The sequence below is a fragment of the Perca fluviatilis genome, chromosome 16 (genome assembly GCF_010015445.1).
Source record: "Perca fluviatilis chromosome 16, GENO_Pfluv_1.0, whole genome shotgun sequence".
In the NCBI taxonomy this organism is placed as follows: domain Eukaryota; kingdom Metazoa; phylum Chordata; class Actinopteri; order Perciformes; family Percidae; genus Perca; species Perca fluviatilis.
In genome coordinates this window covers 32,279,105-32,302,509 of record NC_053127.1, presented here as the reverse complement: position 1 = coordinate 32,302,509, position 23,405 = coordinate 32,279,105, and the positions used below count along the sequence as shown (strand labels likewise).

The 23,405-nt window shown below is 41.4% G+C and overlaps 1 protein-coding gene across 5 annotated transcripts in view; it reads right to left on the bottom strand.

The window, feature by feature from the left end:
* Positions 1–23,405, bottom strand: part of igsf9bb (immunoglobulin superfamily, member 9Bb) — a 147,149-nt gene that overhangs the window by 91,567 nt on the left and 32,177 nt on the right. For 4 of the 5 annotated variants that reach the window (XM_039777466.1, XM_039777469.1, XM_039777468.1 and 1 more), the window contains exon 2: positions 14,476–14,667. In XM_039777466.1, the coding sequence (XP_039633400.1) occupies positions 14,476–14,667 (192 nt within the window). Of the gene's footprint in view, positions 1–14,475; positions 14,668–19,819; positions 20,004–23,405 lie in introns of all 5 variants that reach the window. The other variant, XM_039777471.1, reaches the window with a different exon arrangement.

Below are 23,405 nucleotides of genomic sequence, written 5' to 3'. Positions count from 1 at the left end.
CTGGAAAGAACTGAGAAAGAGACGCCATGTTTCTTATTGAGTGTGAATTATGTATTAATACACTGTATACAGTCTCTATGTATCCTCCACTATCCACCACTGTGTACCTGCCCTTTGATTCGATCTCTCTTTGTCTGAGGGTAAACAATCTGTGCAGACAGAAGTGGATGTCCTTTTTGGACTTGTGTATTCAAGCATAGAAGTTAACGAACAGGAAATCATGCATGACACAGGGTGCTATTCTGACTCTCACTTACGGTATGACAGCGTAGTGGTGCTTCATTTTCACATATGGCCCTTGATTTGCCCACGCTAATCTCTGAATTACCCGGTGAATGTTTATGTAAATTAAGATGTTGATGACTAGAGACCATCTTGCAATGGGATCACACCAGCCGCAATGGTGGCTGGTGTGATCCTCGAATACAGATGTGAAGAGTTTCCTGACTGTATCTTGCACGGTTGTGACACTATTGCGGAAACAAAAATCAGTTGCAGACAGACAGACAGACACCATCTTGTAATTTTGGAGCTAGTAGTGATCCAATCCTGCCCATACACCTGCTCGACCAATCGCGAGTCAATCACAGCTGTCAATCATGACGTTTCAACCCATTTTTATGGCATCAAATAACCAAACATCATCAGGGATCAGAACGACCTAAAAAGACAGAAACCATCTTTGGGGAAAATGTGATTGACGTTTTTAGTTTGGCTCATGTCCCATCCGCTTACATAGAGGGGGTGGGGTTTATGACCTATACTGCAGCCAGCCACCAGGGGGCGATCCAGATGTTCTGGCTTCAGTTATACAGTCTATTCAGCAACCCCTAGGGAAAAGAAAACAAAAATTTGGATGCTGTTCATATCCAAAATGTATTTGTATTCGTTCACATCCCTTACATGAAACACATTCCTCTTTATCATCAGCCCTTGTGCTTGCATTACTTCCTTTCTGTACAAAACAAAGACTCATCCTGCCAATTAAACAGCTGACAAACGGTCACTTAAAAGCAGATGTCTAAACAATCTGCTACACGATTTTTGGGATCACCAGGTAAAATCAAGTAGCTTTTAATAAGCACTTAGAATACAAATGAGACAATGCTATTTAACATTCAGACTGTTTTTTAAATATCTTTAAACAGGAAACAGAATATATACTGCAAGCCCTGCTCACACAGAAGGTGGAAAAAGACAATATTATATACCACAACCCTGTTAATGATGTATTTTACATTTACCACCAGTTGCTGACATGGCCTCCATGCTCTCTGCCCTCTGGGGTCACATCCTACTCAATTATCAACGAAAATAAATCTCCACTTTTGAGTCAAAACACCATCAGTGGTATGATGCTCTCTGTTTGCTCTGTGTGTGGATACATTTCACACCTCTGACAGCTATAGGGCCCTATCTTGGACTCAGCGCAATTGCCTTTGTACACCGACACATGTATCATTCCTATTTTGCACCCGACGCACAGCGGACTTTTCCCTCCACAGACGCACGTCGGTAAATTAGGGAATGTATTTGCGCTCCTCGGGGCGGTTCAGCGAAAAGAGGAGGCGTGTTCCGGCGCAAACGTTACTTGATGCTATTCTGCAGTTTCAGAAAACAATTCCGCCACTGACCAGGAAAAACCTGGTCTAAAGTCAGTGGCGCTAGTCTAAAGTCAGTGGCGCTAGTCTAAAGTCAGTGGCGCTAGTCTAAAGTCAGTGGTGCTAGTCTAAAGTCAGTGGTGCTAGTCTAAAGTCAGTGGTGCTAGTCTAAAGTCAGTGGCGCTAGTCTAAAGTCAGTGGCGCTAGTCTAAAGTCAGTGGCGCTAGTCTAAAGTCAGTGGCGCGTTATTGAGATGCTATTTTAGGGGCGCATGCTTGGCCATAATGTAGCGTGTGCACAACGCGCATACACTTCTCTCATCTAAATGGATGCAGCAGTTCCCATTTTGCAAACCATACATAATTACAAAGGAAAATATACTGAAAATGCGCTTCAGGTGTTTGGATCGGTCAGGAGGCACTTTACAGTACAATCCTCAAAAAGTCCCAGCATTCTTTGTGGCTTGTTGTGATTTACACAACATTTCCGTGAATCATGGATGTGTTGATGACATAAATGAGGAAATATTAGAGGACTTAAGGAGACGTGATGTTGAACTACGGCGGGATCTGGTCCGGGAGTAATGCGCGATGTGCTCCTGATGGAGCGGGTGGAGGGAGATGGAGTGGGGGGAAGAGGAAGGGGCACAACAGGTGCAGGTGGTGCGTTTGGGTGCTCCATGGCTGCAGCAATCCTCTCCAGACTTGAGGAGACATCGCCACCTGGCCAAGACGGGCATTTATTACTTTGCCGCATCTCGCATCGGCAGCTCCCGCTGGCGTGCGCCAGGCAAATCCGCCGTCATAATAGCAATCTGCCATGGAACAAGCGCGCCTGCTCTTAAAGGGAATGTGAGAAGACGCTCTGATTGGTTTATTGCACATCACGCCCAAACCACACCTAGCTACTTCAGACCAACCCATTTTAGATTTGCGTCGGGCGCAAGAGTCATTTATCCCGCCGGTATCATAGCAACAGCGCCCGAGATCCGCCCACAAAGCTACTTGCGTTTTGCGTTTCATACTTGCGTTTCAGATCGTTAAAATAGGGCCCATAGTCTTAAACTATTTTGAAGTATATGAATGCATGTTTTACTCTTGTTTTCACATCAGTAAGTTAGCATTTGTCTGACAGCCTATGCGAAAAAGATGTCACCGGGAATGGGTTATGTCAGGCTTTGATACACACACAATGCATGTTATCAGGGATGCGTTCCAATAGCCAGTTCCATTTTGGATCTGGTTCCAAGTTCGTAAAATACCTGGATTTCTTTGTTTTATTCACCATCTCTCTTAGATAATCTCTTTAGCATCTTACTGACAGTACAAGCATCTACAAAGAAATACAGGTGAGTATACAAACCTGTGCTTACTAAGAAACACTGTTGTTAATAACGTTGACTAGGGCCACACTATATTGGAAAGACACTGCAATATTTTTTTCCTGCGATACATATTGCAATATGAATACATTCTGGAAAATTCACGAGATTCAGTATTTTATTTGAATATTACTATTTTGAAATAATAAATAATTCACAAATTACTGGGGTGATTTTTGAAGACGAGTGCATCTGCATAGAAAATAAAATAAAAAAGTGACTTTTTCTTATTTGAACCATTCTTTGTTGAACTTTAATGCTTTACAAACACAAAAGCAAGTGAGGAGGGGTACATTTGCTACTCAAATACACTGGTTGGTATTCATATAATACTCTACTATCATTCCATTCTGAAGTAAGTGATATTAATACTGAATGCATTTTGCTTCCCCTAAAATAAGGGGGCTCCCTGATGTTGCTCCCCTCCTGTTCCTCGCTCATTTTCAGGTTGTGGTCGACTAGCGGGGCCGGCTTTGCAGGTGGGGGAAAAAAAAAATCGATATAGCATAGTATCGCGATGTTTTCCCTGACAATTCCATTTTGCAACAATAAAATTAAAGTGAGATGAACAAACAGAGAAATGTATCTTTTTAGATAAAACAGATGTTGAGAAAGTTTCCTTTTGGGGACATAATTTGAAATTGGGAAGTTGGAAAAAATTTAATAAATTGCAATATATCGCAGAATATTGCAATATATTTAAAATCGCAATAATATCGTATTGTGACATAAGTATCGTGATGATATCATATCGTGAGGCCACTGGTGATTCCCACCCCTACTGCTTTGGTTGTTTGATTAATTGATCAACGTTGATTGCGATTGGTGGTTGGCTGTGCATGCAGAGCCTACATGTCACGCACTAGCAACAAACTCCATGTATCCAAGAACCCTTGAATCAGAGTGAACTGTGTTGTATCAGACACAGACTTCTCTTGTAGATTAGTCTTATGTTTCCAGCTTCAAACCGTAGTTGGGACAGACCCCTGGTTTATTTAGGCTAACTCAATTAGCTTTAGCTGGGAATGGTTGGGAGACGTCGTGATAATGTTGCATTAATCAGCGGCTTTATTTCTTCTTGGCAGCAAACAAAACACTGACTACTGTAGCTTCACTACCCACGGAAAAGCACGCGTTTCCCTGCGTCCTTGCCACCAGCCACTTAGGGTACTTTTCCACAAACGCACACACTCAATCTCTCCGGTTGAATATACTCATTTTCGGGTTTCGTCATGGTGTTCGCTCACTAAAGAAATTATTAAAGAAGCTTTGACAACTGGTTTTGCTTGACAAAGAAAAAAGCAGGAGTGCCATTTGGAAATACTTTGCATTTGAGGCAATTTAACAAAGAAAGGCAAAGGTTTCAAGCAAGCCCATATATTATCCCTGTGCTACTCAAAATGGTAAAGAATATCAATATTTTTCAAATATTGTATAGAAGTTAGAAATTCCAGTATCCTGACAACACTACTTTATAGTAAAATACAGGTTTTACTTCTCAGAAAGTGGCATCTACATTATGGCAACAGAAATACTCACTGTAAAACATTTAGTCCACTAAGGAGGGACTAACTCTGTCATACAGATGGCTTTAGTCCGGCTGAACGGAGTATAGTCCTTGTGCCAGCCTTATAGATGTGAAGCATGGGTTATGTCGTCACCATGCAACCCAGCCCTTGCACATTCTTTTCAAACTGTGGCAATAAGGAGGAAGCACACATGGAGCCTAACACGCAGCTATGGTACTTTTATTCCCTCCTTATTTAAGGAAAGCTAAACCATGCAGAAAAATGACATTTACTATCTATTGATAGAATAGGCCAATTAAGCGTATACTTTCTCTTTTATACCCTGTGGAGCAGTGACGGTGTGTCAGCATGTTGTTTTTAAGCCCTGCAGTGCTATTTCCCTGTTAAATCTTTTAATTACACAATTCATTGACAGAGTTATTTCTCAGGCACACAGTATTACTCTGGGGAGGAGCCCCAATTTTTCATGGGACAACAATCCTACAGTCCGCCAGGAAAAAAGTGAATGTATTATGATTGATATGATTATTCTCATGCATATATACAAGTGTATGGCCACAGTAGTGGCTCTGTAGGCTGTCCCTGGGGACAGCTTTGCGCTAAAAGCTTAAAGTGATGGTTCGGAGTAATTCACCCTAGGATCCTTTGCACCATGACCTCGAGCCAAACACCCCCCCAGAAGCTTTTTTCACCTGGGTCTAACATTGGGAGAGTTAGTGTAGAGTAGCGTTATCAGCTGAATAGCTTAGCGCAGGGGCTAACGGACCCACGTTTGTATCTCGTAAATTACCCCACTAATAATGCCCGAAATGATACCAAATGTCTACAAGTAGTACAAATAGGTTATGCACTCCTAAAACGATGGCTTGGAAAGTTTGTAAGTACACCAGAAGTTTATGTAAATAACACTTGCCTGCTGGCTTCTGCTCTCTGCTGTTGTTGTTGCTGCTGTGAGACGAGTGCTTAGGGACATCTACAAATTACAACACCGAAAAGAGATGCAACAAAAATATTTATTAATTTAACTTTTTTTTTTAAAGTAAGTGCTGTAGTATAACTAGCAGGAGACAAGTAATAATTGAGGTAAGTTTGGAGACATTACCTTATTTAATCATTGAATTAATAAATATTTTAGTTGTAACTCTTTTCGGTGTAGTAATTTGTAGACGGCCCTAAGCACTCGTCTAACTGCATGTAGCAGCAGCAGCAGCAACAGCAGCAGCAACAGAGAGCTGAGGAGAGCAGGCAAGTGTTCATAAACTTCTGGTGTACTTACAAACTTTCCAATCTATCGTTTTATGAGAGCATAACCTGTTTGTACTACTTGTAGACGTTTGGTATCATTTCGGGCATTATTAGTGGGGTAACTTACAAGATACAAACGTGGGTCCATTAGCCCCTGCGCTAAGCTATTCAGCTGATAACGCTACTCTAGCTAAGTCTCCCAATGTTAGACCCAGGTGAAAAAAGCTTCTGGGGGGGGGTGTTTGGCTCAAGGTCATGGTGCAAAGGACCCTAGGGTGAATTACTCCGAACCATCACTTTAAGTCAGCATGCTAACCAGGGGTGGGAATCCCAGGGTACCTCAAGATACAATAAGATACACGATATATGTCTCAGGATACAGATAATATCACATTACAGCAATTATGCGAAAATCAATATATTGCTAGACAATCCTGTAATGATACATCCTGACATCGGTCTAACTATGAATACAAAATGCCTGTGAAAAGGTTAAGTGCAGGTGATCTCTCTTTATTCACTGCAAGTCCAAACTGTTAGAAAACAGCACAATTCTGCAACACACGTTTTTTCTATACAACAACTATAGAGCAACTCTGGGTCCAGACTTTGGACTTAAACCCAGCTGGGGCAGCGGTTATTTTCCTCAAACTACTGTCCGCCATCCCGCCGTCTGTCACGGATCATGGAAAGTGAAACCTGAATCTGTCATTGGGTGGATGAATTTATTCACGTACTTTAAAAAGATTTATTAAAAGCTTGTTTATTTTCACATTTTTATTTACAGCAATATGTTCATTATTTATATCATTATAGGCTGTATATTAAAGGGATACTTCACCGATTTAGGACTCAGCTTTGTATCAGTAGAAACCCGATAGTATTTCTGAATGACCGTGCTTCCCTCCCTCATGTCCCCCTGAGACGAGAGATCTCTGCATTTGGGGCCTGGAAAAAATCTTCCGATGACGTAAAATGACGATTTTTGCGTCATTGGAAGATTTTTGGGCCAGAGGCAAAGGACTACAGCCAGTAGTAGGATCTACTTCCGCATGTTTTCAACACGCCCACAGGGGGTTGGACTGCCGAGTCTGGCCGAGGTATTCCGAATGAAAACGACTGTCAGCCATCTTGAATCTTCGCTAAACAGGCTCTCGGTTTTCAGCAGAAAACATTTACAACAATTATCTGCATTCAAACTACCGGACGGTGTCGCTCAATGCCGCTAGCCGGCTAGGGGACATCCTCATCGGCTAGGTGGAAAGCTAACGCTAGCTGTCCACCTGTCCCATCCATCCTGCTTGCAAGTGTCTGCTCATTAAACAACAAGCTGGACTACATCCTCCTTCAACGAAACTCCCAACGTGAGTTCAGTGACTGCTGTGTTTTTGTTGTTGTGGAAACATGCCTGAACAACAGTGTACCGGCACCGGGACTATCCAGCTACCAGGCTGCTCTCGCCGGCCCGTGGAGGTGGGCTGTGTTAAACAGACTGGTGTAGAAATAAAATAATGAAATCCAACTAGCTACTGCTAACTGCTGGTGGAGCTTGTGACTGTTAAATGCCGACCATTCGACATTCCACGCTAATTCACGGCTGTGTTTATACTCTGTGTTTAGCTACACCAATGCTAGTATGCGTTAGCTGAACTTTACGGATCCTGCTTGCAAGTGTCTGCTCATTTAGACCACAAACTGGACTACATCCAACTTCAACAAAACTCCCAACGTGAGTTCAGAGACTGCTGTGTTTTTGTTGTTGTGGAAACATGCCTGAATAGTGTACCGGACTGTCCAGCTACCAGGCCTGCTAGCCCTCCGAGCTAGAGATGCTCTGTCGCCAGGTAAAATAGGTGGGCTGTGTTAACACAGAGTGGCGCAGAAATGTGGTGATTTGTATCCATTTAACTGCTAACTGCTGGTGGAGTTTGTGACTGTTAAATGCCGACCATTCTACATTGCACGCTAATTCACGGCTGTGTTTATGCTCGGTGTTTACAGCCCACCAAGCGCTAATGCTAGTATGTGTTAGCTGAACTTTACGGAGCCTATAAAGTGTGTGTACTAAATGTAGCCCGTTTCGTATGTCGTTTTTATATAATGTCGTTTTTATAAATGTTAAATGTGTAACACCACTTGAGTCACGATGAAACGGTGTTTCGTGTATATGGTTGAAATGACAATAAAACACGCTTGAGTTGAGTTGAATGCCTCTGTCGGTCTGTCAAGCGGTAGGCGTGGCTTGGGAGTGGACTCAAAGCAACGAAGCAGGTGCATTCTGGGATTTGGTCTTTTTCATCCATATAAGACCAAAACACATTTTCTGGCTTTTCTCGGCCTAGAAGGCACCAATTTCAATTTTTTTTTCACATTTCTACTACATAAGTGACCCAATTTTACAGATATATTCAGCTTTCCAGCGGTGAAATATTCCTTAAATTTATCAGACAGCACCCCCATATAACAAAAATGGTGTGATCCTTGTTTCATAAAGCCTAGTTCACACCAAAGATTTGCGACGAGACAAAACCGTTTTAGAACGTTGCAGAAAAGTTTCAGCGGTCTGAACCGGCACGTCTCAGCTCGACTCAAACCAGCTGATGGTGTCGCTGCGACTCAGCTGGTCGAGTCTCCAGAGGCTGGTTTTAGAACGTAAGAGACCTCTCCTGTTTCAACAGCCAATAGAGAAGTCAGCTGGTCAAGTCAGCTATAAACTATAGAAATAAAATGATCCATAATCCATTTTATTTCTAGGTTACAAACTGTCAACTGGTCAAGTCTTTGAGAAATAATAGATTGTTTTCGCCGTTTCATTAATATAAATGCAGCTGTAGCAAGTATCTAACTATTGCTAATGTTATCCACATTCATATTTAGACGCAACAAATTATATATCCAGTTACAAAAAAAGGCTGAAAGTTGGAAGTTAAAACGGAAGTACAAAGAGTCGTTGCTATGGAGATGATACACCGTCTCGTCGCACTGGTGTAAACTGGCAGCTTTCAGGTCTTTGTAGACTGGTGCGTTGCAAGTAGTTGCAAGTTTCAACTGAACTCGTCGCAAATCTTTGGTCTTAACCAGGCTTTACACCTCTGCAAAGATTTGACTGTGAGATTAGCGGTCGATTCAGGCTCCTTCAATCCAAGCGTCGAATATTATTTGGTGTCACCCCTAGACCTCACAACTAGTTTGGAAGCCAATCATAGTCCAGCATGCAACTTACACAAGTGTGATTTGGAAACTTGAAGCCTCCAGTGCACACACACTAAGAGTGGACTTTTGAACTTGTAACTTTTCAAATTAACAATTTCTGCTTTTTCATTGACTCTGGATTTTTCAATGACGGAGAAGAAAAAGATGAGCCAAATAAAAAATAATTGGTGGGGACAAAATGATTCCAAAAAGAGTATTTTTGTTATAAAAGAGTCAAATAAAAGCTACAACTTTTCTGCACACACAACCTCATATTAATGGAAAGACATTATTATATCTCAGCTTTGAAACCCAGAAGATATATTGGCTAGTATAAAAAAAAATTCAATTAAAAGAGATTGTTTGCAAGAGTGGAGGATGTACAATTCATAAGGTGCTCAAAATTCTCATTTAAATCCCTGTTCAATTCAAAGTGGGAATATACAGCCTGAACTGTGTCCATAGAATAATGTAATAAGTGAAAATAACAGTATCCCTCAGGCAGCAGACGCAGCAGTCAGCAGGACTTTGGTTCATTGAAGTAATTATAACACAACTCCAGCTGTTCCTCCAATCTTGTTCTATTCAGTCAGTCTACCCCACTTCTTGTCTCTTTTATCAGCTTCCTGCAGTCAACACATGGTATGATAACATAAAAGGACTCGCCTTGGGTCCACGTTTTCAACTTCATAATAAACTGCCCTTCAGAAGTATGAACCCCACCGAACGATTTTATTCTATTTGGTTCATAAGATCAGTTCTAGAAGATGAGAGCTAGATTTGAATTGGAGCCCAAAATATTCTGCATAGCTTTGAAAGAAGGGGCAAAGAAGATTTGTCAGCTTCAGGGAATGTCTGCTTAGGCAAGTCATTTTAAAATGTCACCATTCTTCTGGACCAGCTTGGAGATCGTCCATGATGATAGGAGACATTCAACAATGTAATCTGGGACCACTGCTATTTCTTTATTTCTCTGTCCCTCCATTTCCTGTTTAATCTTCAATTTCTATTGCTTTCTTCCTGCCTGGTTATCACTTTTTGTCCATATCTTCCTCTCTACACTCTCTCATGGAAATGTTTAATACTTGGTCTGCCCCTTGTACTCTCACGGATGTTTTCTCCATCTTCCTCTCTATAAAAAATAAGACAATGGCTTGTTTGAGACCAAGGGCCGACGGATGTCTATGAAACAGTGCCCCTGTGGTTGGCTTGACTCATTAACCCTCGACCTCTTCCCAATCTAAAGAGGGCACAATGTGAGCCTCTATGTATCTCAGCAGCTTTGACTGTGACCTGTGACTTCCTTCCATGATGCAATATCCAATATCATGGTTGCACTGAAGCACAGTGGGATGTTGGTGTTCGCCTGCATCCGGCTATGGAACTTCAGATATTTCACTGGCGCACTTTGAAACAGAATGCTAAAAGGCTAAAGCCAGTGATGGGTCTCATCAGACTAAAAACACAGCAAGAGGAATTTTACAGTACAAGGACCAAGCAGAGGTTGTGCGCGTAGTCCCTCAAAACCAGTCAAATGTATTGATATGTCATTGATATTTAATAATTGCATTCTTTCCTGTAGATCACCGTTTTAAATCTATATAATACAAACCAGCAATACATGACTGACAACTATTTTTTTTTACTATAACTAAAAGGAAGAGTAACTGAGGAAAAGCCCCTCAGATGGCAAAATACTCTTTTCAAACGTTTTATTTGTTTTCCCTCTTTTTATAAGAAAGAGCAATGTAGGTAACCGTAGGCTTTTTTTCATTTTTAGCCTGCGATGGCTGTCACTTTCACCAGTTTAAATGAAAATTGTTGCAGTGTTATTAATTAGCCTTTATTACATGTCTAAAAGGAAACTTTGGGCTGTTGTCTGGGTAATGTGTTCCCAGCAAGAAGGTGTCTGTGCTCAACCAAAGATTGTAAGGCAAAAGAAACATCACTTTATAATGCCGCATTTCCACTGCGTGGTACGGCATGACTCCACTCAACTGGACTCGCCTTTTTGTTGCTTTTTGCCATTAGCAAAGTTTGTGGATAGTCCCTGCCTGGTACCTGGTAGTTTTCTTTTGCTACCGCCTTGTTCAAGGTTCCAAGCTAGCATAGCCAGTACTACAAGGCGGAGTAAAAACACTGCAGACTACCGATTGATCACGAAATAGCACGAAACGGGCCATCCTGCACAAAACCAACATATTTTAATATCCAAGCTACCGGCAATAGGAACCGCAATTTTTTTATTCACGCGACCCAGATTTTTACAAGACTAGGTTGAAACCTAGTACATGGCTGGACAGTGTTTGATCAATGTGCTTAATTGTGGCCAAATTGTTAGGATAAGGGATAGTCAGCTGTGGTTTTTATAACATGACTACCATAAGGGATTATATAAAGTGAGCTGGTCAGGGTGATGCAGGACCCGCCGGTATTTGACGGCGTGGGATTGAGAATGAGTTGGACCAGCCCTTCATGTTCAATCTCGCTGGCTGGATAAACGCTGGTGACTCACCGCCGCTATGCACGCTATGCACACTGTGCACACTGCCCAGCCCGGGCTTCTGCGGGAGATCAGTGCTCATACAATGTTTACCTGATAACTATATCTACGACATTTCATTTCCGGGATTTTTTTTTAAAACTTTACTTACAAGTGCTTCTGTTAGGGCCTTACATCTTAATAAGACTAAGTTGGTTAAGTAAGTAACAGCAGTTATTTTAATGTTTCAGATACATTTTTTGGTTGTACTGTAGGTACAGGTTGTGAACATTAAGAGGGCATTAAGAGTTTATTTGAGTTTCAGTTATGTAAGTTACTTGCAGAAGTTGAAAGCTGAACCTATTTACATTCTTATAAGGGATCTGAAAGGATTTTATTTACATTCTTATCAGGGATCTGAAACGATTTGGATTAAATAAGAAAATGTAATATTGGTAAAATTTTACCTCAACCCTATACAGTATGAGTCTAACTCATAGGTGGACTGGCACACAAACTAAATCATGATATGATCGTGTCCTCAGTTTGGTGGCTCTGCCCTGTTTCCAGGTCTACTATACAGACTTTGTTTGGTTCATGACAGAATACTGTCCCACATAATGGTGTGACTGTTGCTGTCCTCGGGGACTGTGAATTACATTCATATCCTACTGCTCTTTTTGCTGTGGTCAGGAGTCTGTAACTCGAACCATCGGTTCTGAGACTCAGCAGGTATTTGTGCTCAGCGATCTAATCAATGGAGAGTGAGAGAAGTGTGTGAGAATGCAGAAAGATTATACAAAGCTTCTGTATTTTTGCCACAATCTTCTAATATGTCAGACTGTTTTTCTTCCTGCTGCAGCAGGCAGGTGGGATGTAAAGGACACTTTAAAAATAAACAGGTTCCTGTATCCGATGCAGCCGGTGGCCAACCAATCGGCTGCCTTTCAAACAGATGTGGAGATTAGTAACTGCCATGTTAATGGTATAATGTTTCTAATTAGAGTAAACCCGTCATACATCGTCACAACTAAATATTTTATTTTACCAGTGCCTGACCTCAGTTTGACCAAAAGAGGTACCCTAATTCAGAAGCTGCATGACATGATCATCGCATGTGTGGATATATGTGTGGATATTTATATTTATACGCATATCTTGGTAATATATTACTATAAATGTATTTTTGTAGTACATTTTGGAGCGGATCTGAAAATGCTATTATGGTATAACGCTCAGAAGGCTTGAAGAAAAGGGACATCCTGCACACTGCTCTTGCAGCAGCATCACCATTTATTAAAGAAGAGAAAAAAAGTATAGAGTCATAAAGAGTCACTCTTGACGAAGGTCCAGAGGGGCCAAAACGTTAGTTTTCTTTAATAAATGATGATGCTGCAGCAAGAGCAGTGTGGGGATTTCCCTTTTCTTTAAGGATTTCTTATTTTTAACGCACCTGCACAGAAGAATTGTTTGGATGTGCGAATAAAAGAAAAAAAAAAGGGAAATGAAGTAACTCTTTAGATGATCCAAAATGTTTGTGGATGCTACTTGCACTGGCTCATACTCACACAAGGGATACTTGCATTTCATTTGTTATGACATGAATGAATGCATGATAAAAGCTCTTTGACTCACACACATACCAGAAGGGGGGATTATTTCTGAAATGTAATGATCAGAGGGGAAGGAAAGCAAAAGCAGGCAAGGGGAAAATCCCTCTCTCACCTCCCCAGCAAAGTTCACCTTGAGCACAACACATAAATAATCCGAGGTGGAAGGAGCTGCTGCCTCCAAAATAAAAATGTCATCTCATTAAAGCTGTCTACATTAGTTAGTAAAAACATTTATTACAGTCTACCCTGGTAAGCACATCACTGATCAAAGACAGAACTGTTGAGAAGGTTGATGGTTTAACGTCTTTGTTTAAACCCTTTTTACCAAAACACAGAGTGGAAGAAAACCCAACAGCAAAATGTGATTCTATGAATCAAGATGTATGCACTGCAGCTGACTCACACCAACATTTAACATAACTGCTGAATATATTGTCTGTGACTGTCTGTAATTATGTTTGTCTATGTATGTGCATTGTTTACTCTATATGTCACCTTTTTGTTACACAGAATCGTCACAAATAAAATAAATAAATAAAAAATAATAAAAAGCTGACTTAGTCTGGTTTCACTGACACAAAAAGGGGGGTGAGGGGGTTGAGTATGCACATTTATCATTCTGCACAGTGAAACTCAAACAGCACGTCGAAGGAACTGTAGGGAAAACACATTTCCCAGTGGAGGGGGTCTTTAAAGAGCAACCCGATACCAGCTGAGATGTGTTCTTGCTAACCTCCAGTGGTTTAACCTCTCACCTTGAACGCAATTTCCTCCAAATCGCAATATGGACTAGTGCAATATCCAAAACACATTCTGAATTAAGTATCGTGGCGATCCAGAGACGTCCCAGCCTACAAATTGTATCCAACAGACAAAATCCTCGCAAAAATAAAGCCAAGTATCAAGTCACTGCTTGCTAGGGTTGGGAACTGAAATTTGGTTCCAAATTAGAAGCAATTCTAAAAATGTCAAGAACCAAGTACCAAGTAATAAAATAAAAATTTGGTTCTGCTTATCTGTTCTTCAACAATTACACATGGCACTCTTTCTGGACTAGACGACGCTGCGTGAAGCGCTACATTTGGTTTTGTTTAGGTAGTATGGGCGAGATAAATTAGAGTTGCGAGCACACGAGTCAGCCATGCAACATGGACCGCAGCAACCAAATACTAACAGCAACCAATTAAAACTGCATGAAATGAATTTACTGATTTCATAAAACTGTATGTTTATATAAGTGAATTTTAAATATGAATTGTGTAAAATGTTTAACGTTTTGTTCTGTGAATTTAGCACGCGATCTGTTTTTCCCCCCACCCCTCAAACAATCGTTAAGAACCGAAATCGATGACCGGAATGGGAATCAGGATCATTAAAACGATACCCAACCCAACTGCTTGCAGTCTGAATGGGACTGCTTTCACCATCTTACCGGCATATTCCGGGTCCACATGAGGAGGGTAGAAGCGGAAGTTGATGAAGAAGGGGATGGGCATTCCATACTTGAACCACTCCACCACATAGGGCTGGCCGTTCAGGGGGTGGGACACGTCGCATCCCAGGATGACGTTCTCTCCTGCACGTGATGTCACAAACTGGGGCTCGTCTCGCACTCCGTGGGCACCTGGGTAACAATAGTCACAGGTCAGCCAGCTCCACAATCACAGCTGATCTGCAGCTGTGGCTAAAAGCCCATTTTAATCCTACATATTTGAGCTACAGATTACCATGTAAAGCAAAACAATGCTTCAATATTTCATTTCAATAGTCAATATTTCAAATTTGTTTCGGCATTTCACACAATAACATTTTAATCTTCAGACATTTAGTGCTCACATTAGTACCTGTGAAAACATCCTGTAACCACAGAGCAGTAGGAAAGAGAAGAAAATATATGTCTAGACAACAACAACAACAACAACTCTCTCTGACTCTTTGTATTAGTTTCACTTCATGGATGAGGTGTAATATGTATCAGTTATGCTCAAAATCCTACAAATAAATCCTACATAAAAAAAAGAGAAGAAAATATATGACATATGTGATTTTACTAACCAAGCAGTGTCTATAGAGAATAGAAATGACTAATTCCTGACAGTAATTACAGTACAGACCCGTCATTATCCTTAAAAATAACTTTACTTTTATGTAAATGATTAATCCTATTTCTGGGTGACAACCATAAGACCTACACCAGCTTTCTACCATTGTCCAGTCAACAACAACAACAACAACAGCACAGTCAGCATATATGTGCTTTGTTTATAGGGATAGTTTGTAGAAAATATGTTTATTCATTTTATGGCAGAGAGTTAGATGAGAAGATTGACATCACTCTCATGTCTTATCATAAAGACTGGAAACGGCTAGTCAACGGCTGAGCCAAGCTAGCTGTTTCCAATCCTTATGTTAAGCTAAGCTAACAGATGACTGACAGATATGAGAGTGGTATCCATCTCCTCATCTGTTTGTGATTCCCAAAATGACAAACTATTCCTTCAGGGGCTCTTGACAGTAGTCTAGTTTAACAGAAATGCCACCGTGCACATTAGGGATGGTTCAGATTACAAAGAAATATAGCCAAAGGGTCTTGAGTTCCACCCAGGAAGTGAGTGTTTGTGTGCGATAACACACACATGTGCTAAGCTACAAGTCCCATCACTCAAGACAGCACAGACAGCCAGTGGCAAATCCAATACAGAGCCAAGGCCAATGGGTTGGGAAAAGAAAGATTAACGGCACTTGCAGACTCATGACTCGTGATTTATCTGGCCAGAATCTTTTTCATCTAATTCGTCTGACAGAATGTGGGCAGACAAAAACATAAAAGAGGTAATGAGACAGTAATGCACCTGATGTTCAATAATACTTGGACCTTTAACCTTTTACAAAAAGAATTCCCTCTTTTAGCTCAGCGATGGAGCAATCTCAGTGAAAGTGCGTAGCTGCTGGACAGCCACATTGATCCCAGGCTAATTACTATGTAGCTCGGCTTCATGAGCGGAAACCCGGCATGGTAGCATTTTACCAGTCGATATGGTTAATCAGATGTACTCGCTGCTCGTCCCTCTGTGGCCTGTAAGGAAGCCAGGCAGGCAGCTACTTTCTCCTGCACACAGAAGATGGTCAACTGCCTGCAATCACCTCTCATTAGTGAAAGCAAACAGTGTAAGGCGTTGTGTACAAGGAGCCAACAGAACTGTATCTATTACATCTGCAAATAACTAAGGCAAAGGCGAACCACTAGTCTTGGTCTGTTATTCTGTAGCACAGCATAGATGTGAGTCAGTAAAAACATTCCCAGACACAGACCAAAAGAACTGGAGTTAAGATCAGTTAAAACTCTTCCTACACCCAAATGAAGATGACAGATGGAAATATGTAGAATCTGTGCTATGGAAATGATAAGTGTCAAGCTTAATTTATACTTTAGGGGCTATGCCACTAGGGCTGGGACGATTCGTCGACGTCATCGATTACGTAAATGCGTCGACACAAATAATTTGCGTCGACGCGTCACTAAATAAAATAAATAAATAAAACTTGCAATGCAAATTAATTAATGTAATGCGGAACTAATGTAATGCGGAACTACTGTTAGATACGCAGGTTCTAGGGACACCTAATCTGTAGCCCCGCCTCAGCTCTGAAGCCAGCCGAGCTCTCCACCTACATACAGTTTTTTGTCAGGTCCCGTGTCATGCCCCCCCGCCTGGTGCAGTCCCCGCCTCGAAAACTTGGGTCTTCGGGTCAGTTCCAGTAGTAGGCTACAGGCGAGAGAGTGATGGATGAGACGAGGACTGTGTGTCGGCGTTGTTCAGCAGTTGTTGGGTATGTGAGTGAAAATACATCCAACATGCTAACGCATATCCAACGCCATCACCCAGATGTGCCAATCACTGGAACGGGACAAAAACAACTGTCCAACTTCTCCCTACAGTGCTTAACCAGCCTTTAGATACAAATAATTAAAATTAAATTAAAGGAAGAAGAGCTTGGATGTTAAAAAAGAGCTTATTCATTATTTTACCGACTGTTAAAAAAAGCCAATACAGTCTACTCTTTTTGCACTTGCTCTGTTTACTTTAAGTTTTTAATTTTTGTATTCCTCCTGAATGTGACTTTATTTTGTGGTTGGATTGATAGCCTACATCTGGCTTGAGGTTGCACTAAAAAATAATAACAGTGCAGTGTTAAACAATTTGAATAAATAGAGATTTGAGCCTTATTGAAATTTGTTTTGTGTAAATTGTTAATAATTGAGCAATGGGAAATTAATCGTTAAGTGAAAAATTAATCGTTAGATTAGTCGACTAATCAAAAAAATAATCGCTAGATTAATCATTTGGGACAGCCCTATATGCCACACCTACAGTGTATATGTGTGAAGTAAAGCCCGACCGATACCGGATTCAATACGAATATCAATATTTGGGCGTTTAAAACTTTTAATACCTAAATGCATCGGCAGATAGTATTTTCTAAAACAGAAACAACAATCTTCATACCCACCCCTATGTCAACTATGGAGAAAACACGTGGTGGCTGCAAGAACTGTGATTGGTCAACTTGGGTTGCTTGTGTTTTCTGTGCCTAATGACAGTGGAGTTGTTGAAAGTGAAGACAACATGAACCAAGTTGAATGAAGGTTCTGTTATCTTCCTCTTTTTAATAACACAGATCTAGCAAAGCCCTCTGCTCACTGTGGTCACCAATCCCTATCACAGTACAGGACAGAGTGTACATGCAGCGACAGCAGGGATGGTAACAATATTTAATCGTTAACCAACAATGAGAATGTTGACCGATGAATACCATCACTAACCAATATTATTAAATTCAAAAAAAGTAGTAGTTTGTTACGGTTATGGTAAAAGAAAAGTAAGCTGTACAATCTATTTCTTAACTGCTAGTTGCTAGTGTAAACTTGTACACTCCAGGGTTTTCCCAGGCATTATAAGGTTTAGGTGCAGCACCCAAGCCATTTTGGGCAGCAAATGTAATTTGTAGCCAGGGTCGTCTAGCAACTCTCCATTGGCTTGCAAGCTGGAAAAACCAAACTTTGGTCTTTGGAATCGTCTTTGGCCGCGACTCTGGAAGACTTGGAGTTCAGCTTTTCTTTGAGAAAAGAACAAAGAATGGCACAGAAATCATTCTTAAAAAAGGAAGATGTGTTCGGAGTTTTGCCAACCGGATACGGCAAAAGTTTAATCTATCAACTGACAACGTCCCCTTCTTCGTTGCTCTGGTTGGTTGTAGAGCTATCCTACTGCATGCATAGGGAATTTGAAAGACAACCGTTTATCCCGCCCCTCGGATTGAGCCCTGCCAATGGTGAGTTCCCAGAACCAACATCTTGATGTGGGTCTGGCTTGTCAGGCTAGGGGAAATTGCTTTTTTATTTATTTTTTATTTTTTTTTAATCAAAAAACATTTCTTGAGGCCTAAACCCCCCTCCAAATATGTCAGTGTTTCTTTTAGGATTTCTTTTTAGCAGTGGGGGCAGGTCCCCCTCCCCCAAACGGAACTGACACTTCGCTGCAACACAAACAAATATATTTATTCACCTCTATTCACACACACAATGAGGCATATTTTCTGAACTGTATTTTTTGAGTTACTATATAGGCCAACTTTGATCTTGACATATAGGCTAAGCATTCTGTATCAAATAACAATAAACCCACTATTAATTACATTATCTTAATGCAGTGGAACTACTTCAGCATGTAAATTATGCACCTAAAATACAAACGTTCTCCAACATGCACTCTAAATATGCAGCCCTATTTCTGATACCGTGGGGGGCAGAAATGTTGCCGTGGGGGGCTGCCACGGTCAAGTCAACATAGAGGAAACACTGTATGTGCACCTAAGTCTTCCACAAAGCTAGGGAAAACACGACTGACTGCTGAACAGCACTCACAACTGCCAGCTTTGTGAAACATGTTAAATTAGCTTAAATTAGCCATCCTACCGGCAGACAACCTCGCAGCTAAACTAAATGATGTGTTGGAGAAAGGCTTGGACATACGTTCTGTCTGGACAGCTGCGGTTAAAGAGGGTCGGTTATCAATCAGAAAAAAAAAAATCTCCATTAGCATCCCTAGGCGACAGCGTACAACAATCTACACAGTTACTGTGAGGAATATAAAAACTTTCAAAAAAGAGCATTTAACAGAAATGAACTGACACAGATCTCATTATCAATCAATGAAATCTTTCCAGAATAATATCAAATATAAAATTCACCATGTATGTAATAATTGGCTATACATAAATAATATCAATTTGTTTGTTATTTCTTCAGTTGAGAAAAAAAAAATGGGACGCTGCAATAACACATGGCCCAGAAGGGCTTAGACAAACAGTAGGAGGAAGATAAACACAAGAATCATTGAAAGCCGAATGGGACAGTGAGGCAGTAATGTTTTAGGCTATCTTAGTCTACATTTCTTTCACATGGGTTGCTGCATGGACATGAAATGAAGCCAAAACATCTGGCTCACCCCCTGGTGGCTGGCTGCAGTACAGGTTAAACCCCCCCCCCTCCCACCCCCTCTCCATGTTAGCAGATGGGACATGGACCAAACCAATAATTAATTCTAATAAATAACTAATAAAAAGTAAATTGTTTCTGTCTGAAGGTAGTTCTGATCACGCTGATGTTTGTTCAAGTGTTCAATTTTTCTGATCAGTTGGGTTTTTATTAGTGATTTGATGCTATAAAAATGGGGTGAAACGAACATCATGATTGACAGCTGTGATTGACTCACGATTGGTCAGGTCGGTCTATGGGCAGGACTTTGATACCACGGCTCCACCGCCCGATCACTACTGTGCAGGCTCTGGCTCCAACATTATTTTGGCTTCACTTTGTACAGTGGGAGCAAGTGGAGACGCGTCGTCCATCTTTGTATACAGCCTGTGGTCCATCAGCAGAGGTGCTGTATGTAACCGCTAGAAAAAGGTCAGGAAGAAAAGCTTGCTGAAAGCACAACTACTTAAAGCAACACTAGAGAACTTTTCCCGCTTTGGTCCCCCTACAGGTTGGAAGCGGAATTGTCCAGTACATTACATTATGCAAGTTTGCCAGATCGGGTAGCACGAGCTGTAGTTCCAATGAGACAAGCTGTAGGGGGACCGAAGCGGGAAAAGTTCTCCAGTGTTGCTTTAAAGGATGACATTCTGCTGAGCTTCAATCCCAGCACTTGATGTGTCTCCATTTTGCAACTACCAGGATGTGCTCGATGTGGAATAGAGCAAACAAATTGGCCAGCCATAGAGTGTTAACCCAAATGACATGTCTTGACTTGACAGTTTGAGCATTCAAATGCATTTTAAGGCTGCAGTAGGAAAGCATGAAAGGCCTCCACAGGCACCTTGAACGGAGGTCAATATGAAAAGCAAATCATTATCAAAAACACTTGCAAATTCAAAGTGAAACGTAAATTAACAAATACCACAAGGGCTGGGTTTCCCCAAATGCAGGGTTGAGAAGTACAGCACACATTAACCATTTCAACAGCACTGCAATCACTTTGTGCAATACAATGGAATATGAATATCTCTGAATACATCATCACCATCAAAGGCCTATCATTTCATACAGCATCCAGTATATAGCCCTCTTATGTATCATATGTAGAGTATATTACATCACTGAGAGGCTGTGTGTATCAGAGGAAGCCTGTGGATTCCTGATTTGATGTGCATGTGCTCTCATGCTTGCCAGCAGGACCAGATAATAACTGTGCTTTTCCCAGTGGTGAACTCCCCTCACTACCCCACCCCCTCACTCACTCAGACACACACTACCTCAAGCGGCGCTATGTGTTGATTGGCTGCTGGTGACATCATCAGATAGCACAAAAACAGGCCCCTTGGAAGGTATGACTTCACTGTTTCTAACTGATGAGAGGCAGCGAGTGAGCAGAACGCAGAGAGAGCGAAGCAACAGCTAATTTGCCCATCCACACCCATAAGGGTCGAGCTCAGTTACAATCAAAGACCCAGGGGAGGGCCACACACACACACGCACATACACACACACACACACGCACACACACACACACACACACACACACACACACACACACACACACACACACACACACACACACGTGTAAACAAGGTGGAAGAGGGAAGGGGAGGGTATGTTTACTGGGTATTTGTGATTGTTGCCAGGAGTACTGTAACACTTGTGTAATCAGGCTGCTTTGAAGCCACCATCAGATTAAAAATATATTGTGTTGCAATATTAGTTCAATCAGGGGAGACGCCACGAGTGAGCAAAATGCACTTTTATTTGGATTTTTTAAGAGCTTTGGTGTCAACCCTGTCACCATAAGGTCAATTGTAAGTGTAAGTGTGTAAGTGTAAAACCACAGACTGTCGAAATAATGGACGGAGCTTCCAGGTCTGAAAAGTGAAGCCAATGCAGCATTGCCTTAAAGCTGCATTCTATCTAATTTCCAGCAGGGGGAGACTCCACTGACTCCAAAAAGAAATTCTATAGACATCTATGAGAAAATGTACCAACTTCTCACTTGATTTATTACCCCAGAAAACATTTTCATAATGAGTTTATGGTCTCACTCACTAGTTTCAAGTCTTCTTCAATACAGCATGATGTTCATTTTGTAAATTATGCTAAAAAAAATTCAAAAAGAGACGATAAAGCAGGGGATGCTTTAGGGCCTGTTATCAGGACAGAGGCTTAGCGATGCTAACCATGCTAACACTGGGGACATTAAAATAGACCTCCAGTTGTTTTCGGGTGTTGTCCCTGTTTTTTCATCTTAAACTTTGACCCTCTCACTGTGTGTTTTTGGAATTGATTCTCAAATGTAACTAAGTAAATTAACACAAGTACTGCGCCATATGCAGGTCACCACATTTGTGAGACAGCCGGACGGACGAGGCTCCTGGATATTAGTATCTACATGTTTCCATCTTATATATACAGTGTTTCCCACACATAGACTATTGTGTGGCGGTCCGCCTTACTATCGAGCTGAAGAGAGCAGGCAAGTGTTCATAAACTTCTGGTGTACTTACAAACTTTCCAATCCATCGTTTTATGAGAGCATAACCTATTTGTACTACTTGTAGACGTTTGGTATCATTTCGGGCATTATTAGTGGGGTAACTTACAAGATACAAACGTGGGTCCATTAGCCCCGCGCTAAGCTATTCAGCTGATAACGCTACTCTAGGTAACTCTCCCAATGTTCGACCCAGGTGAAAAAAGCTTCTGGGGGGGGTGTTTGGCTCGAGGTCATGGTGCAAAGGACCCTAGGGTGAATTACTCCGAACCATCACTTTAAGCCCCCAAACGTCACCTTCCAGGCACCGCAGCAATGGTTATGTTTAAGGTTACGTTGAGGGTTAGTGCCTGTAGGGCGAGGTTGGAAGCTTAAAACACCATCGATCCCACTGTGCACACAGCGTCTGTCTCCATCAAGGAGAGAAGACGGCTGGCCAAATTCACAAGTTCACGAAAGGTTGGTATCTATCTCGTGAACACTTTTACACAATCCCACATTCATAATCCCCCGACCCGACAACAAACAATCGATTGTGCCCGCTTTAGAAAGTTAACTAGTCGCAAGTTTGCGGTAAAATGCAGTTGGGTTGTCGAAGTCAAAACCCTATATGTAGCAGCTGTGAATCAAATAAACGTATAATAAATAATGTTATGTCATTTTTTACTCTTACACTGAATGTTTGCTGCTTCAGTCCAGATGAGTATTGAAAAATATTTTCCGCAAATTTTCCGTGAAAAAGGCCCGTGTTGAGGATGAGGACTATCCTGAACCGGAGCTATCAGTCTGAAACAGAGCTCAACAGTCCCACCAGTGGAATTAGTTATGGTATTAATTTGTTTTACAGTATTTTCAGGCTTCAACCAGTGAAAGACAGGGGAGAGAAAGAGATAGATTCGTTAGGCATTGAAGTAGGAGATGAGGACAGCATCCAACTGCGTCTCTCCCCCCCTCCCCCCCGGGTAACACGGGGTGACACCCACCACCACCACAAGTTGCTTCCTGTGGGAAACACTGGCTCCAGTACACTGCAATTCCAAAATACTGTGTGATTTACGAGTGATATTTGATTTCAGGTCTTGGGGTGTCAAAGATAAACTGTTCTTTCTCGGTTATATGACAGTATGACAGGATATATATCAGTATAACACAATGTGACAGCACAGACAGGCGTATTTCCACAGTGAAGCCTCACAGAAAACTGCATTTCTACATTTATTCAAGGTGACAAACGAGACCATGCATGTAAATTCAATGGGATGCAATTAATAAACAATACAATTATGACTCATTACCAAACACACAAAACACACTC